Genomic DNA, 18778 nt, shown 5'->3' on the forward strand with positions numbered 1-18778 from the left:
TTCCTCACTGGCATGGAGTATAATATATTTTGTTGGTATTTGAGTGTTGGAATGCACAAGTTATGTAAATAGTTTCTTTTACACCAGTGCTGATAATTTTTTGGATTGCTTGGTATGTGATATGTGTAGTTGGCGTGAAGGGATATTTTCCTTCACGTCCGTGTTTTAGGTATATAAAGCGTAGCGTTCGTCAATCGAACTATTTATCACTGAATAGTCAACGATGGCAAATAACCAAATAGATAAAACGCAAAAGTTGCAAGAGGTGGTAGACGATCTAGGCATGGTAGAACAGATGCTAGTAAAGATGAAGGCAGGCATATACAGTACCAGGAAAGTCAAAATAAAAATAAATAACTTAAGGAAAGCCAAAGACATGTTAAGAGATCGAATAAAAGGGGAAAAATGAGGAAAAGGAGGACAAGGCGGAAAAGGAGCAGATCAAAGTCTATAATGACAAGTTCATGAAAGAGGAAGAAAATGAGAAAAAGAAAAAAGAGAAGGAGGAGGAGAAGGAGAAGAAGGAGAATTGGAGAAAGAAAAAAATGTATTTGACAGGACGAGGACTTGGTGGTGTAAACGAAGAGAGAAGAAAACTTAGAAGAAAACCAAAGACCCTTTTCACGGCCACTCATATGTCTGGAAAAGATGTATATTCTCTTTGCCTACATTTTTTTGTGTGGATCTGTATGGTATAGTTGTTTGGTTGTTTATTTGTTTGTTTATGTCTCTACTGTGTTGGTCAACTTACCACCCTTGTTCCTAGACAGTCCCTTGTTAAATTCCAATTGTCCTTATATAGTCCCAACCATGTTCAAGTTCTCCTTGCCCCTATATCGTCCCGGGGTGTTTTTCAATGGTAAGTCCCACTGCCTCTATAATTATTGTCCATATATCGTCCCAGGGCATATTTTAATGGTATGCCACATAGTCCCTATATACTACTGACGAGTAGCTATTTCAGTGGACAAGATGGGAGTTTTGGTATCTAATGAATTTCCGTTTATGTTGCTGTCGAAAAATAAATGGAGTGTTGGCTGATTTAATAGTAAATATTTTTGTCACACAAAGTGAATGGGTCTCAGGAGGTTAGGATGAATGGGTCTCGGCAATTCAGGATGTTGTAGGGAAGTGGTCTTTTATCTGCAGGAATTACACTGGAAGGTTAAGCTGCATTTGATTTATGTGTTAATTCATGGCAATGTATGCAACCCCCACATTATTTTTGCATCTCTGGTATAAAAATTATATGAATTCATTGAGCGACAATACATATTTTTCCTAATGTTCATCTGGAATGATACTATAATTATGTGTATATATGAATTCAGTGATGAACAATACACATTTTCCCTCTAGTTCCACTTGAAGTATATTATATTTATTTGTGTAAATGGATTTAGTGATGGACAATGCACATTTTTCCTAATGTTCCAATGGAATTATACTACAGTATTATTATGTATATATATGAATTCAGTGATGGGCAATACACATTGTCCCTAAAGTTCCAATTGAATTATACTGCAATTACATTACTGCTTTCATTTCCTAATGTCCCAATCGATTTTTACAATAATTACATGCATATACAGCTTTGATTTCCTAATGTCCCAATGGACTTTTACAAAAATCACATGTATATACTGCTTTCAATTCCTAATGTCCCAATGGACTTTTACAATAATTACATGCATATAAAGCTTTCAATTCCTAATGTCCCAATGGACTTTTACAATAATTACATGCATATACTGCTTTCAATTCCTAATGTCCCAATGGACTTTTATAATAATTACATGTTTATACAGCTTTCAATTCCTAATGTCCCAATGGACTTTTACAATAATTACATGCATATAAAGCTTTAAGTTCCCTATGATCCATTTCTCATCCAAAACTAAATGCTCTCTTAACTCTCTCCAAGACTTTACAAATTACACAAAATGAAGCAAGTCTTGTAAAATATAACGCTTTGTATTCTGGAATAAAATTTCTTTGTAAGGTAATAATTAATTTTTGTTATAATGTAGCAATCAAAGTTCTTTTTAATGTACTAATTAAAGTTCATTGTAATGTAGTAATTAAAGTGCATTGTAATGTACTATGTAAAGTTCATTGTAATGTACTAATTAAAGTTCAAAGTAATGTAGCAATTAAAGTTTATTGTAATGTACTAAGTAAAGTTCATTGTAATGTACTAATTAAAGTTCATTGTAACGTAGTAATTAAAGTTCATTGTAATGTACTAATTAAAGTTCATTGTAATGTAGTAATTAAAGTTCATTGTAATGTACTAAGTAAAGTTCATTGTAATGTAGTAATTAAAGTGCATTGTAATGTACTATGTAAAGTTCATTGTAATGTACTAATTAAAGTTCAAAGTAATGTAGCAATTAAAGTTTATTGTAATATACTAAGTAAAGTTCATTGTAATGTACTAATTAAAGTTCATTGTAACGTAGTAATTAAAGTTCATTGTAATGTACTAATTAAAGTTCATTGTAATGTAGTAATTAAAGTTCATTGTAATGTACTAAGTAAAGTTCATTGTAATGTAGTAATTAAAGTTTATTGTAATGTACTAAATAAAGTTCATTGTAATGTAGCAATTAAAGTTTATTGTAATGTAGTAATTAAAGTTTATTGTAATGTAGTAATTAAAATTTATTTCAATGTACTAAGTAAAGTTCATTGTAATGTACTAATTAAAGTTCATTGAACTGTACTAAGTAAAGTTCATTGTAATGTAGCAACTAAAGTTCATTGAAATGTATTAAAGTTCATTGTAATGTAGTAATTAAAGTTCATTGTAATGTACTAAGTAAAGTTCACTGTAATGTACTAAGTAACGTTCATTGTAATGTACTAATCAAAGTTCATTGTACTATACTAAGTAAAGTTCATTGTAATGTAGTAATTAAAGTTCATTGTAATGTAGTAATTAAAGTTCATTGTAATGTACTAAGTAAAGTTCATTGTAATGTAGTAATTAAAGTTTATTGTACTGTACTAAGTATATAGTTCATTGAAATGTACTATGTAAAGTTTATTGTAATGTACTAAAGTGTATTGTAATGTACTAATTAAAGTTCATTGTATTGTACTAAGTATAGTTCATTGAAATGTACTAATTAAAGTGAATTCTAATGTTCTAAATAAAGTTCATTGAAATGTATTAATTAAAGTTCATTGTAATGTACTAATTCAAGTTCATTGTAATGTAGTAATTAAAGTTCATCTGAATGTAGTAATTAAAGTTTATTGTAATGTACTAAGTAAAGTTCATTGTAATGTACTAATTAAAGTTCATTGTACTATACTAAGTAAAGTTCATTGTAATGTAGTAATTAAAGTTTATTGTAATGTACTAAGTAAAGTTCATTGTAATGTAGTAATTAAAGTTCATTGTAATGTACTAATTAAAGTTCATTGTACTATACTAAGTAAAGTTCATTGAAATGTACTAATTAAAGTGAATTGTAATGTAGTAATTAAAGTTCATTGTAATGTACTAAGTAAAGTTCATTGTAATGTACTAATTAAAGTTCATTGTAATGTACTAAATAACGTTCTTTGTAATGTAGCAAGAATGTTCTTTGTAATGTAATAATTAAAATTCTTTTTAATGAAGTAATAAAGTTCTATGTAAAAGTTAGACAAATACAACTAAGACTGTTATGTTTGGATGGTGCAAAAGAAAACAGATTGTAGAAAAAACTGCATACAATGCATTAACTTGAGAGATCAAAGCATAAATCCAACACTGGTGTATAATCTTAGACTCTAAGGACTGTAACAGTGCTAGCATCATCGATTCTAAGGCCAACAGTTCCGTCCATGAATGCGTGGAAAAAGGCTTCTTCAAAACAAATGTAGAGTCCGGGCCTGATATCGTTCCAAGAGAAAAATGGAAGTGGATTGTCATTATCAAGATAAAACAAAACGTGTGTCTCTTCCCCTTTCTTGTCCTGAAAATAAACATCCAAAGCAGGACTTTACATATCTGTGCTTTCAAGTGAAGCTGTTATCCTACTAAGCACTATCCATGTTATTTTGATACTTTTTGAAAAATCCAATGCTCCCTCACTAAAACGCTTCTCAATATAACACGGTCCCTGGCACAATTAATTCTAATTTTATATTTAAAATAAAGTAGCACAAGGCAGCCTCACATATGTTAAGCTACACTCCTTATCTATAATATATTACGCTTATCTCCTATAACATGGTAAACTTATTTCCTATAACATGATACACCTATCTCCTATAACATGATATACATATCTCAACCGCTCCGGTGGTCTAGTGGTTAGAGCGTCTGCCTCGGATGCGGGAGGTCGTGGGTTCGTTCCCCGGCCGAGTCATATCAAAGACTTATGAAATTGATACTAACAGCTGCCTCGCTTGGCGCTCTGCATTAAGAGATTAGTTTTAGGACTGGTCGGCCTGGTGTCAGGATAATGTGACTGGGTGGGACATCATGCTACATGTCTGCGGCATGAAGCCCCAGTGCTAGACATCACTATAAACTGCCACACTGCAGACATCGTAGCGGTATGACTGGAAAATTGTTAAAAATGCAAATCACACACACATACACATATCTCCTATAACATGGTACACTTTTCACATATAACATGATGCACATCCCTGCTACAAAAAAAATACACTTATCGCCTATAATATAGTACACTTTCACGGCTCAAATGAGAAACGATATAACTAGGGACGACTATATATGTGCTGGGAGTAGATCGAAGGTCTAATTTTTCTTTTTGTTCTTTTTAAAACTCCCGTCATGTTGTATCGAAAACTTTTCATTCCGGTCTCAGTGTAGAATTCGGGCGGCGTTACACTTACATGCAGATCCGGGCGAAATCAAACTGTATCTTTCCTAAGTTTTTCAAATAGTCATACTTAACTTTTCTTAAAAAAAAAAATATTATGTATTCAGAAATCAGCTTACCTGTATTACGATTCCGTGTCTCATTATGTGATGGTGAAAAGCAGTTATGAAAGCCAGTAGTATTCTATTTGTTGGAGGAGGGCGTAGACCAAAATATTCCCCGGGTAGGTTGTTAAAATCGTCAATAATTTGCTTCAAAGGGTACATACCCCTAACCATTGTGTTTACCACACTGAAAGGTGTATTAGGTGTTGCTTTTTGTGCTGCATCCATGGGCATGCCTGGATATAATCCAGGGAAACCAAATGGAAAAAAATCGAACGGGTTGAACTCGCCTGGACCTGGACCAATCACATCAGCCTTGCTATTTCTGCTCTGTGCTCGCTGTTTCTTATACTCCTTTGTTTCTATATTACCTTCCATCTGGAAAACATGAATTTAACATTAATGATGATGTTATTTACTTATTGTTCACTGTGTGGAAATCAATAATAAATTTGATTTGAATACAAAATTGCTAGTATCTATTTATGTGTACATTTTCTTCAATCGCAACCTGAGCTTCTAGTAAATGGAGGGGAAGCTTTATACACTATCAGTAATATAATTCTCCTTTTGATTTTCAAAAATACAGCTCTGTCCTAGTGGCTGCCTCCTTATGTCATATATGCATATAGCAAAATTAAGTCTTTTGAGACCGAATTATTTGTGACCGTTTTGTGAGCTTGGATGTTCTCGAAACTTTATTACCATCAAAATCCAGCCCCAAAAGGGAGTTCTCGTAACTTTTAAACTACCAACATCTCACTCCAGCGGGAAGTTGGAAAATGTCTTCTTTCTGATACTTACTCAAAATGAATTTAGAATCACGAACTTTTTTGTAGTTTTGCATCCTATATAATATATTTTCTTGACAGTGAGTTGTTGTTACATGATATATAAATTTTAAACGTTTTTCATGATGTGTTTTAGTCGAGAGTTAAATATACTATCGAGAAGATGATCCAGGCCATCCACTTGTAAAACTCACAAGCTGTTTTCTTTTTTTTCTTCTTCTGTAGATTATCAAATTCGTCGTGAAAAGTTGTATCACACGACCAAACTGCCAGGTGTCGCGATTGTAATGTATGGCAGGGACAAGCGTCGTTATTTAGGTTTTGTCGTTGCTGGTAATTCTAAACAAATATTTCGCATATTGGAGCTTTACTCATGAATACTGTTTGCAACTTTTATTTTGCATTTATTGGAAGGGTTTATCTTTCTAAAATATTGTTGCAATTATTTCAATTATCTTTTAGTACTTAACCTTTAATAGGCAAAATATTCAGTATTGCGCCAAACCATAATAAATTTATAGATTAAAATAATTTTGAGAAGTCGGTTTTTCATGATCCAGTAAGAGGCATACTGTTTCAAAGTGTATTTTATAATCGTTTCTTTCTAATGGTAATGGTTGAAAAGAAATATACATTGACTTTACAGTGCCTAAATTGATACATTAAAAAAAAGTTAATTCTGCTTATTATTGGTGAATGTTAAACTGTACGTTAGATTTATCTACAATCCGACCGGACTGGTAAAGTCCTGCCATCCGATGCCTGGCCAGAATGAAACTTTTCCAAATAAAGAGTAGAAAACTACGAAGAAATGCATTACTGCAACTTCTAAGAGGTCAACTGTAATACAGTTATCAACGTTTCGTCGTATGTCAGACAAAGTCCAAGGCATACTGATGTCATTTATGTAATCATATGTATGCTAAGACCTTTTCGGTCGGACGTTGTTTTGATGCCCGTTACCTAAATGACTACCGCTCTACCATGGTAATGACATCATGAACCATGTTTAATGAAATGTACATCATTTATATTATCAACTTTTACATAATTGCATGAGGGAAATTGTTAAATACAAACTAATTTTTATATTACACGCTATGATAATGAGGATGAGTTTTTACCTCTGCTCTGTCCATAAATTAATAAGTACGCGGGTGGGCAGTGTTTTTTAAAGTTGACCTTTCGGATGAATGGTGAACGTTCCGTCCATCCTATTTGCATTCTTATCATTTTGCTTATTAAATGACATTAAGCAGAGTTTTAACTTGATTTATGTTTAAATACCAAATGGGGCCTTGGGTGGCCGAGTGGTCAAGGGCGCTCGGCGTTACACATCACAGACATATTACCTCTATCTGCCTTGGTTAGAATATTGGCTCGGCCAACGCGGGTATTTGAGAAAGTCTGCCAGTAGCTTCCCGTGTGTCAGTGGTTCTTCCTGGAGTTTTCCCGGGTGGTTCCTTCACCTGTAATGCCACTATATAAAGCTTGTAATGTGCTAAAAACAAACTGGTGCTTAACCCACAAACAACCAAATCGCAAATGTGTTACAATTAGGATCAACAACTAAAAAGATACTGAATTAAAGGTACACCATATTTCAGCTAAAACCGATATAAGTGCTTCAAAGGTCATACCAGTGTAAGGATAATTAGCCCTAAATGATCACTAATACACTTGTTTGATTCCTTAATACGTGGATGGAGAGTAGAAGAGTCAATCTGATTCGCAATTTAACGTATTTTTATTGTATATTTAGAATATCGTGTGATAAAATAAAATAAAAATTAAAAAAAAGAATCATGTTGGAAATATCAGCTGAACCATTAAAGTGATAACTGAGGACTACCCATCAGAGTGATAACTGAGGACTACCCATCAGAATGATAACTGAGGACTACCCATCAGAGTGATAACTGAGGACTACCCATCAGAGTGATAACTGAGGACTACCCATCAGAGTGATAACTGAGGACTAACTATTAAAGTGATAATTGAGGTCTAATCCTATTTCAAGCTGCAAGAGCCAAAACACTAAAGATTAGCGCATTCAAAGTGTCCTGGAAAAAGCCAGAACATTAAAGATTAGCACATTCAAAGTGTCCTGGCAAAAGCCAAACACTAAAGATCAGCGCATTCAAAGTGTCCTGGCAAGAGCCAAAACACTAAAGATTAGCGCATTCAAAGTGTCCTGTCAAGAGCCAAAACAATAACGATTAGCGCGTTCAAAGCGTCCTGGCAAAAGCCAAACACTAAAGATTAGCGCAGTCAAAGTGTCCTGGCAAAAGCCAAACAATAACGATTAGCGCGTTCAGAGTGTCCTGGCAAGAGCCAAACACTAAGGAGTAGCGCAGTCAGAGTGCCCTGGCAAGAGCCCAAACACTAAGGATTAGCGCATTCAAAGTGTCCTGGCAAGAGCCCAAACACTAAAGATTAGCGCAGTCAAAGTGTCCCAGCAAAAGTAAAACACATCCAAGATTACCGCATTCAAAGTATCCTGGCAAGAGACAAAACATTAAAGATTAGCGCAGTCAAAATGTCGCGGAAAAAGTAAAATACATCCAAGATTAGAACATTCAAAATGTCATGGCAAGAGCCAAACACTCCCCAGATTAGCATATTCAAAATGTCCCTAATTCGCTTATTTTGTGGCATTGTTAAATCAAATACTCGCAAAGCCATATACATATTTATCGTGTAGCATGTACAGTTGCAGTTTTAAGGAGCTTTCACAGAAAAGGCTATTTTGTAATGAATCTAATATATTAATTACTTACATCTGTATTTACATGTTTTTTTGATGTCCACAATAGTCAGTGGCTTTTATAAAACAATGAGACAGCAGGGCTATCCTAAAGTTTGCATGGTGACATGCTTTGATTTCTATAGAATTAACAAGAAACTGGCAAATATATTTTAAAATGTATAAATTATTTAAGATTTAGTTTTGATGTTATTGCATTATTGCTGCAGTTGATTGGGTCAGGAAAATCACACAGATTCAGAATTTTCAGTGATACCAAGTGCAAACTAGGAAGAATGTATTCTATGAAATGTGTGAGATTAGACAACACAGTTGGTTGGGAGTGTTATGCCTCAGTCATTTACATAGAACTGACAAACACGCCTCCTATAAATAAACATGCTTTGATAACAGTTACAGACGGTCGGAACATCCATAACCATAATTGAACAGAAAGGTTATACTCCTCCCATTCAACCTCTACACCCGATTAAATCGTTCGTTTTGAAAATCCCATTTTTCCGTACTGAAAAAGCGTGAAAATATGATACCTTATAGCACTCTTGCTTGTGGCGTCCCCAATCCCTTTTCTGGCACTCCTTTGAACAGTAAGATATTCCTTTACATCGACCACATAATTTTACACTGTGTCTTGAACTACAAACAAAACATATTTCTTTCTTTCCCTCGTTGTCTGCCGGTTTCTTTTCATCGTTGTCTGCCTGTTTCTTTTCATCGTTGTCTGCCGGTTTCTTTTCATCGTTGTCTGCCTGTTTCTTTTCATCGTTGTCTGCCGGTTTCTTTTCATCGTTGAAATTAGTGGTATTTGAATTTTCTAATAACTGATTCTTTCCTTCGGATTCCAGTAAACGAGGGGTTTCTGCATTTCTTATTGAGTCCCCTGAAATTGTTGCTTCCACATTTCCAATGGAGTCTCCTGAAATCGGTGTTTCCACATTTCCAATGGAATTCTCTGATAATGGTGCTTCCACATTTCCAAGGGAGTCCTCTGGTACTGGTGCTTCCACATTTCTTGTAGTCGCATCTGAATCTACTTCAGAGTCATCTTCATCACTCGGCGCATGCACATAATTTATGTCCAGTTTAGATAGGTCCACTGGTAATTCTGTCACTCTAAAGAGCCTTGATTCTGCGGCAGGGTGCCCCTTTGGTATAGTGTATCCTTCAGAGACAGAGGGTGTTGATTGTTTCGGCTGCCGTCCTGATTTGCAGGAATCTCGATGTCCTTTTGCCCAGCCTTTCTTGCGGCATCGCTTAGAACAGTAGGCTACGTGACGGCAGCCGTTACATATTTGGACTAACCCTTTCCTCCCACAAAAGCTACATCGAGACTTTGAGCTGCTCATAATTCCTTCACAACATGAAAAGAAAATAAGAGAAAGAAGCTTTTGCGAGTTAATCATTTGGTTGTACAAACTAAAGCTCTTACATTTGTGTAATTAGATCAGACTGAGTGACCCTGTTTTAACTGAATCAATTTCTGATTGAGACACACACACACACACGCACACACGCACACACACACACATATATATATATATGGATATTTGCAAGAAGTTTCATCTAATGAAGTAGACTTTTACGAACTACTTAAGTAAAATCCTTGTTCTGCCCTGAATTTTAACGTATGAAGATTTAGAAGCTTCAGCCCGTTTAGCACAAGTTTTACTGACGGACTTTCTATGTAATGGTTAATGCATCAAGAATTAATTTGTTAGGTAAAAGTTTTATTTATCTAATTCCTTATTGTCTCTGTAATGACGAATGAATAATGTTGAATGTAGTCTCTCCTGTAAACAAATACTAATTAAAAACTTTGAGCGAGGTTCGTTTGAAGAAAAAAAGCAACTTCTCATTGTATGATGTTTTCAGCACTTACACACTAGTAGTTTCCTCTTGTTTTAAATTGCCTTTTTCAGAAAGAAAATATTTCATACAATACAGAAAGGAAACTAAGACTACACAATGAATAAACATTTTTTTTATATAAAAAAAAATCATTATATTCCAAACATTTTGTTATCATCGATACGTACAAATGACACACATATCATTTCAAAGAAACTACTAGTATCGTGTATTTTGCTGTGAATGCAAAATAAGAAATCACTACTCACATGAAACAATTTGTTATGAATGCAAAATAAGAAATCACACTACTCACACGGAACAATTTGTTGCGAATGCAAAAAAAAAAAAAGAAATCACAACTCACATGGAACAATTTGTTATGAATGCAAAATAAGAAATCACAACTCACATGGAACAATTTGTTATGAATGCAAAATAAGAAATCACACTACTCACACGGAACAATTTGTTGTGAATGCCAAAAAAAAAGAAAAAAAAAGAAATCACAACTCACATGGAACAAATTGTTATGAATGCAAAATAAGAAATCACAACTCACATGGAACAATTTGTTATGCATGCAAAATAAGAAATCACAACTCACATGGAACAATTTGTTATGAATGCAAAATAAGAAATCACAACTCACACGGAACAATTTGCCGTGAATGCAAAATATGAAATCACAACTCACATGGAACAACTTGTTGTGAACTAAGAGATCGTAATACTCACAAAGAACAATTTGTTGCGAATGCAAACTAAGAAATCCCACTGTTCACACGGAACAATTTGTTTGGCAAACATTTGTATTGTGTGCGATGGGTAAATGTAATATCCAGCGCTTTCCATGTAACCAATTGGGTGAGGCAGAGGGGTATTCTTTCCCCTTTGTTATTTAATATATATATATAGACGAGTTAAATCATAAGCTCGGTCAGTGTTACGTGGGTTTACGTCTGCCACCAAATGCGCTGTTTCGTAACAATTTTAATTTTGCTGATAATATGTCATTGATAAGGCCTTCTATTACAGGTTAAGGAAAGTATTAAATATATGTGAACAATACGCATTTGAGAATGATATCATCTATAATACAAAAAAGTCCGTATGCATGGTCTTTCAGCCAACTTCTTTCAAATTACCATCTCCTCCCCCTGTACATCTTAACGGCAATGCTCTTACATATGTCAACAGTTATACCTATTTGGGTCATATTTTAAAATCCAATCGGTCGAATAATGAAGATATGATGAGGCATTGCCGATTTTTGTGTACTCGAAAAAACATGCTTTTACGTAAATTTAAGAATTGTTCATTGAATATCAAAATTAGATTATTCAACTCTTATTGCTGCACTATGTATTGTGCTCATCTGTAGACAAACTTTAGTGAATGTATGAAGAAAAAAAAAACTAGTTTTTGGATATAATAATAGTCTTCGTTTTCTATTAGGTCTTCCTAGGTGGAACAGTGCCTCCAACATGTTTGTAAATTATAATGTATTCAGTTTTGATGAAGTAATGAGAAAGTATGTTTTCGAAATGATGACAAGAATATCTAATAGTAAGAACTGTATATTGAAATCTCTTTGGAACTATGACATTCATTTAAATTCTCATTTTATTAGTAGATGGAACAAATTACTCTTTAAATGTGCCATTTAATTTAATTCTTAACAATGCATGGCACAATTAATTGTTATAGATGTATCTGTATACTTGTATGTATGATATATATGTTCTTTTATGTTTACAATATTTTTACTTTATAATTATATTTTAATTTAGATGTATGGACTTTGAAATAAAGAATTCTTATCTTATTCTTATCGTATCATCTTTTTACTGCTAAATTATCCTTTCTTAAAAACAATTAATATATGAGCCCTTAGAAAGAATATTTCATATATAAATTATATGGAACATGCATTAATAATAATAATAATAATAACAATAATAATTCCCGTCTTCTAACACAATTAAACATGGTAAACAATTTCACTGAAATCTCTCTCTCTCTCTCTCTCTCTCTCTCTCTCTCTCTCTCTTTCATGCATAATTAACATACGGGGAAATATGGAGTCAGAAAGAAATGGAATTTCAGATGGACGAAACCCTTGAAATGGCACTTACAGCAAAGAATCCTACAAGACCTTTAGTCGTCGAAACGGTGTACGCATCCTTTTAAATATAGTGTTCACTATTAGTGCATCTATAACTTTCTAAATCTATAATAAGATTCTAAAAATAGAATATTTGTTAATTATTGAAATGTCCAACGCTCCCCCCCCCCCCCCAGCACTGTGTTGGTTGGTCAGGCAGCAGACTATTCGACCAATATAGAAACATATAGATGATTTTTTTAATATAAAAAAAACGTTGTGCTAAGTCTCTCCACCTCCACACCCACCTCCCTCTCTCACCTCTGGACCAACCGTAGCTAGGGTTACCATATTTGAATTTTCAAAAAGAGAACAGTCCGGAGAGTGGGTGTATATATATCCGGAAGGTGATTTGAAGACGGAAAAGGAGGACTTGTCCGGAAAATTGTGGACGTACTGCAACCCTATCGTACCAAGATACGGGCACGAAATAGTACCAAGATACGGACACGAAATCGTACCAAAATACAGACTCGAAATCAACTGAATCATTAGGCAGATTTATCTGTATACATGACATTCAAGATTTACAAAATCTGTCAAAGTCGATAATAATTCATACAACTAAGCTTGAGAACAAGAAATAGTTCTGCAACTTACCAGACTTACTCTTCGCTTGCATCACTGATAATTGTAATTTGATACTACGTACAAATATTTCATATTTATTTAATCGAGGGCGAACGTGCAAGCCGGGTGTATTTATACTTCACTTGGCCATTGAATGGGAGGGGAAGTAGTTAATGGGGATCTTATAGGGTCTATGGGATTTATCATTACAGACCCCCCTTGGGAACATATAGGGTCTATGTAAATTTAACATGGAGAAAAATCGTGGGAACATATAGGTTCTATGGGAATTAACATGGCCAAAAACCCTGGGACAATATAGGGTCTATGTAAATTTAACATGGCCAAAAACCCTTGGGACTGTATAGGGTCTATGTAAAATTGAAACAGGGAGGGTCTCTATTTTTTTTTAAAAAAAAAAAAAAAAAAAATAAAATAAAAAAAGGGGTAGGCAATTCAAAGACTATCTCTTTTCGAGAAATATGGCTGGCCCTGAAAAGGGCCTTTGGTTTATGTTAATATGCCCTTAACATAAAGGGCATTTGTGACATCTTCTTGTCCTCAAACTTCGTCTTACAGCAGGGCCATACATCAGAGTCCTCTTGAGGCAACCTTGTCTCTCTATATAGACTCTTCTTATCCACAGGCTGCTGCTGGTCCTGTGGACAACGGTCCACTTGGATCGGACATACATGAGCATGTCCGTCCTGAACATCATTGTTGACACAAGGGTTGAAGATTCAACGTCGGTCCACATGTTGAGGCTCCGAGAATAGGTGAATCAATGCACTGAACTGCGCTTATTTATAGGGACAGGTAGGATTGAAACGGATTGAGTTCATTCACCAATCCGAACACGCGTTACAAAATTCAGCCAGCTGCATCCAATCCGAAGAGAGCAGTCTGTGACGTCACGTAGTCAATATAGATCTGCTAGCGCTTGTGTGCAGTCAATCTATGCGACAGTGATTCAACATGACGGAAACTCAGAAAACGATCCAATGGGGTGCACCAGCAGCGGAGACCACCCAAGGTAACCCGGACTTACTTTCAGAAGAGGTGAATTGGGATTTTGTGGATTTTCTCTCCTCGCAAGAATTTGTTCCGGAACCTTCGTTACCTTCTTCATTACCGCAAGTGGAGAATTTTAGACAGAGACAGAAAGAAGAATTGGAGAAATTTATGCAACGACAAAAGGAAGCGGAACAGGCTTTTCTCTTACAGCAACAGCAACAAGAAGAAGAGGTAAGAAAAAAACAACAGCAAGAAGAAGTAGCAGCAAAGAAACAAGAGGGTGAAAATCAAACGGTCACGGTACTGTTGGATATTTTAGCGGAGTTAAGAAGTCTGAAACAAATGTATCAGACTTCTTTATCACGACCGAAGAGAATACGACCTTCCCGAGCTAAACACGTCAACCCTGTGACTAAGCCTGTCGTACCACCCTTAGTGATTTCAACCCAATCATTATCATCATCATCAACATTACGCAGTCCAGAAGTAGGCCTTGGCCGTGGCAAAGGCATAAGGCAGTTAAAGTTGATTGCTTAAACTCACCCCTACATCGTAAAAAAGGCCCTTTTCAGGGCCACCCACATATCTCGAAAAGAAATACAATTTCAATTTGCCAATAACTCAAAAAAAAATAACCCACCCATTTTACCCTTATAGTACGTGTCTGTGTATGAGTGCGTGAGTGTAGCTTCTTATTTTAAAATCAAAACTCAAAGACTCTTACCTTATATCATTCATTTATTCTTTTCTCCATTTTTTACAATCCAATTCACAATTCACAACACAACACTTTAATAAAAAGTTCATTGACTTCTTCTTTTCTCCTTGTTTAGTCTCTCTGCTTTTTGAATTTCTTCACCGTCACACTCTTTTCCTCTTCTTCCTCCTCACTTTCTTCCCTTCTTCTTTTCGTCTCCTGTTTCTTTTTCTTCACCTGTCTGCTTTCTTCCTCTGAAGAATCCCTCTCTTCTTCTGAAGAATCCTTCTTTTCTTCTGACTCCTCTTGTTTCTTTTTTGGGCAATCTGGAGACCAATGTCCTTTTTCTTTACAATAATAACAGGTATCTTTACTTTTGTCTTTTTTAGCTCCTGTTTTTTGACGGTCTGGACACTCTGAAGACCAATGCCCTTTCTTCTGACAGATATAGCAAGTATCTTGACTTTTATCTCGAAAGGAAGGAGAGTAGTCCGTAGGATGGTCTGAAGAGAATTTTCTAATGACCCCTCGCAAAGCTCTGACGAAACGTTCCATCTGGTTAGTCTCTTCCATCGTTGTGCTCGGCTTGAGAGTGAAATGAATAGTGAAAGGACAAGACACACACCCTTTTATATACACTGGTCTGCTATGACTATAAAGTAGTTCATGGTGTTTGAACTTGAGTCATTTGACTTTTTGCTTTCAAGATGAAACGATCCCATTCATTCGAGAAGAAAGAAGAAGAAAGTAAGAGGCAGAAACGTGATCTATCGCCTCGTACCAGGGCTGAAATATTGGCACAAATTCATGCCAGTGATTTTGAAGAGGACATGAGTGAACCAGAATCCGAACCCTCTAAACCAAGTCCACCACCCTTTGTCAACCCTGAAAAATACTATTCCATTCGAGAGACGGAAAAGCGCTCCTCTAGAAAATTTAGAACCACGGCTTACAAATACACGGTGAAGTTTAAAGATTTCAAGTCCGAAGTACCGTTAGAGAAAGCAGAAGGGTTCATCACCGGAGTGTGGGATTCTCTGCTCACTGCACTCAAGCGACAATGTCAACCCAAAGAAGACGATCGCTTGAGACTTTCCATACAACACGACGGTTTGAAATCCCCTGTTTGGATCGAGTTTAGCACCCCTGCAGAATTGACCGCTTCCAAAGTCATGGACAAGATTCAACACGTGCAACAATCTAATGACCAGTTTGACATCACCGATGGAAAAGCCACATTGGACATGACCCACGTCTCTCCTCCTCAAGGGACCGGACGCAAAAAGATGTTATTGGTGAACGACCTTCGCAGCATTAAGCGTAGCCTTGTCCAAATTCACAATCCTCATGACCAGATGTGTTTAGCCCGTGCCATCGTGGTGGGACGAACCTATGCCAACAAGAACGACACGGTAGAATGGAAAAGAGACTGGGAGAACATTCGACAATCGGACCGAGCCAAACAACGAAGTGAAGCAGAACTCCTGTTACGAAAAGCTGGCATGTCCAAAGACACACCCTGTGGCATTCCTGAGATGCAAAAATTGCAAGATGCCCTAGCTCCACGATACACTTTGAAAGTGCACCCTCAAGAAGTGCGCGGGTCTCTGTTGTTTCGAGGGCAAGATTTTAAGGACGGAAAATACATTCATGTTTATCATCACGATGACCATTTCGATACCATTACCAGTATCACCGGATTCCTGGGATACGGTTATTACTGTGAGAAATGTGACCATGGTTATAATAATCGAGAGCAACACAAGCATTGTGGATCGAAATGCACAGGATGTTTGGCCTCTTCACCCTGTCTGAGCGAAGAACCAGTGCCTTGTTCCACTTGTCTGCGCACGTTTGTCAGCCCTACCTGTTACCAACAACATCTGAAAACGCAAGGTTCACAGCAGAAATGTGCTTGTCAACTCCTGAGATTGTGCCCTACGTGTGGACAAGGCATACGTACCAATAGTACCAAGGCACACGTATGTTCAGGAAAAAAGAAATGTCACATTTGTCACCACATCGTGGACTTGGAACACCAATGTTACGTGCAAAAATACCAACCCCCACCAGAGAAAGAGGACGGTCACAAGAAGAAAGGCAATTTCATCTTTTTCGATTTCGAATGCATGCAAGAGACTGGCATTCACATTCCTAATTTCTGCGTGGCTCATCGAGCGTGCGAGAAGTGCATTCAAGAACCTATCTTCAGTCATTGCCCTCACTGCAGCAAGATTCCTGGAGGGCGTGAAAAAATCTTTCGGGGGCCAAACACGTTAGCCGATTTTGCCCAATGGGTCTTAGACCCCATCGACAAGACGTGGAGCCAAGAGGACATCGGACTTTACGGAGATTGTCATCGTCATGCCACGGTGATGGCTCACAATTTCTCCGGATACGATGGACAGTTTCTTCTCAGATACTATACGGAACATGGCACCGAACGTCCTAAAGTGACTTTGAACGGAGCCAAAATCATTTTCATGCAAGTGGGACAAGTACAGTTTAAAGATTCGATGAGCTATTTGGCCATGCCTTTGAGTCGAATGCCTAAAACGTTTGGAATGACAGAAATGGCTAAAGGGTACTTTCCACACTTTTTCAATACGGAAGCCAATCAACACGCCGTTCTACCCCATTTACCTGAGGCTCACTATTACGACCCCGACAACATGCGTACCGAACAACGAGAAGCTTTCTACGCTTGGTACCAGGCTCATGCCTCTGACCCCTTCGACTTTCAGGAAGAAATGCTAAAGTATTGTCGTTCCGACGTGGACATTTTACGGCGTTGCTGTGGAAAATTTCGAGAACTGTTCATGGAACACGGAGGGGTCGATCCTTTGAAAGAAGCTTGCACCATTGCCAAAGCGTGTTCCTTAGTGTATCGACAACGATTCATGCCTGAAAACACCGTGGCTGTCATCAGTCCTCAAACGACCCACTATGTCAAGCGTCAATACTCGGTCAAAGCCCTACGTTGGTTACATTACTTGTGCGACAAGGAAGACAAGTGGATTCAGCATGCCCGCAACGGAGGGGGCGAAAAGACCATCGGAACGTATTCGGTCGATGGCTGGGACTTAGAAAACCCCAAGATCGTGTACGAGTTTAACGGTTGCTTATTTCACGGATGTCCCGTTTGTTATCCTGACCGTGGCACTAAAAATCAGTTTTTGCAACGAACCATGGAAGACTTGTACCAGGACACTTGTCAGCGACGCCTAAAGTTAGAACAGCAAGGATACCAAGTGGTGGAAATGTGGGAACACGAGTACGATCACCGTATGAAAACCGATCCCGAGTTTAAACGCCTCGTGGAAAGTTACCAGTTCATGGACCCGCTGAACCCGAGGGATAGTTTGTACGGAGGAAGGACCAATGCCACCTGTTTGCTGTACCAAGCCGACGAAGAGAACGGAGAAGAAATCAAATACTTGGACGTGTGTTCGCTGTATCCCTACGTGTGCAAATATTGTCGCTTTCCTGTAGGGCACCCGCAATTGTTCACGGAACACATCGACCTGGTCAACATTCGACAATACGAAGGCTTGATCAAGTGTAAAGTTTTGCCTCCCACGAACCTATACCATCCCGTCTTACCTCACCATTGTCAAGGCAAACTGATGTTTCCTTTGTGCCGTACTTGTGCCGAAACGTGCAACCAAGACCAGCCTTGTCATCACAGCCAGGAAGAACGGGTCTTGACGGGAACCTGGGTCAGCGTAGAATTGTTCAAAGCTATGGACATGGGATACCAACTGTTAGAAGTGTACGAAATTTGCCACTTTCCCAAGACACAACAATACCACAAGGGTGACCCCACTCAGAAAAGCATTTTCGCAGACTACGTGGATGCCTTTTTGAAACTGAAGCAAGAAGCCAGCGGCTATCCTTCCTGGTGTCACACTCCCGAAGACCAAATACAATTCAAAGAGAAATACTACGAACAAGAAGGCATCACTTTAGA

At 37.0% G+C, this 18778-nt stretch overlaps 1 protein-coding gene across 1 annotated transcript in view; it reads right to left on the bottom strand.

Moving 5' to 3' along the window:
- Positions 1–1354: 1354 nt before the first annotated feature.
- LOC149800514 (uncharacterized) overlaps positions 1355–18778 on the bottom strand; it is a 32779-nt gene continuing 15355 nt past the window's right edge. Inside the window, exons 2-4 of the mRNA XM_089960145.1 lie at positions 9043–9863; positions 4970–5332; positions 1355–3971 (exon numbers count right to left, since the gene is read on the bottom strand). Of these exons, the coding sequence (XP_089816271.1) occupies positions 3780–3971; positions 4970–5332; positions 9043–9858 (1371 nt within the window). The 5' untranslated portion in view covers positions 9859–9863 and the 3' untranslated portion in view covers positions 1355–3779. The remainder of the gene's footprint in view (positions 3972–4969; positions 5333–9042; positions 9864–18778) is intronic.

This window comes from Sinohyriopsis cumingii, chromosome 5 (genome assembly GCF_028554795.1).
Source record: "Sinohyriopsis cumingii isolate HCF-2022 chromosome 5, ASM2855479v2, whole genome shotgun sequence".
In the NCBI taxonomy this organism is placed as follows: Eukaryota; Metazoa; Mollusca; class Bivalvia; order Unionida; family Unionidae; genus Sinohyriopsis; species Sinohyriopsis cumingii.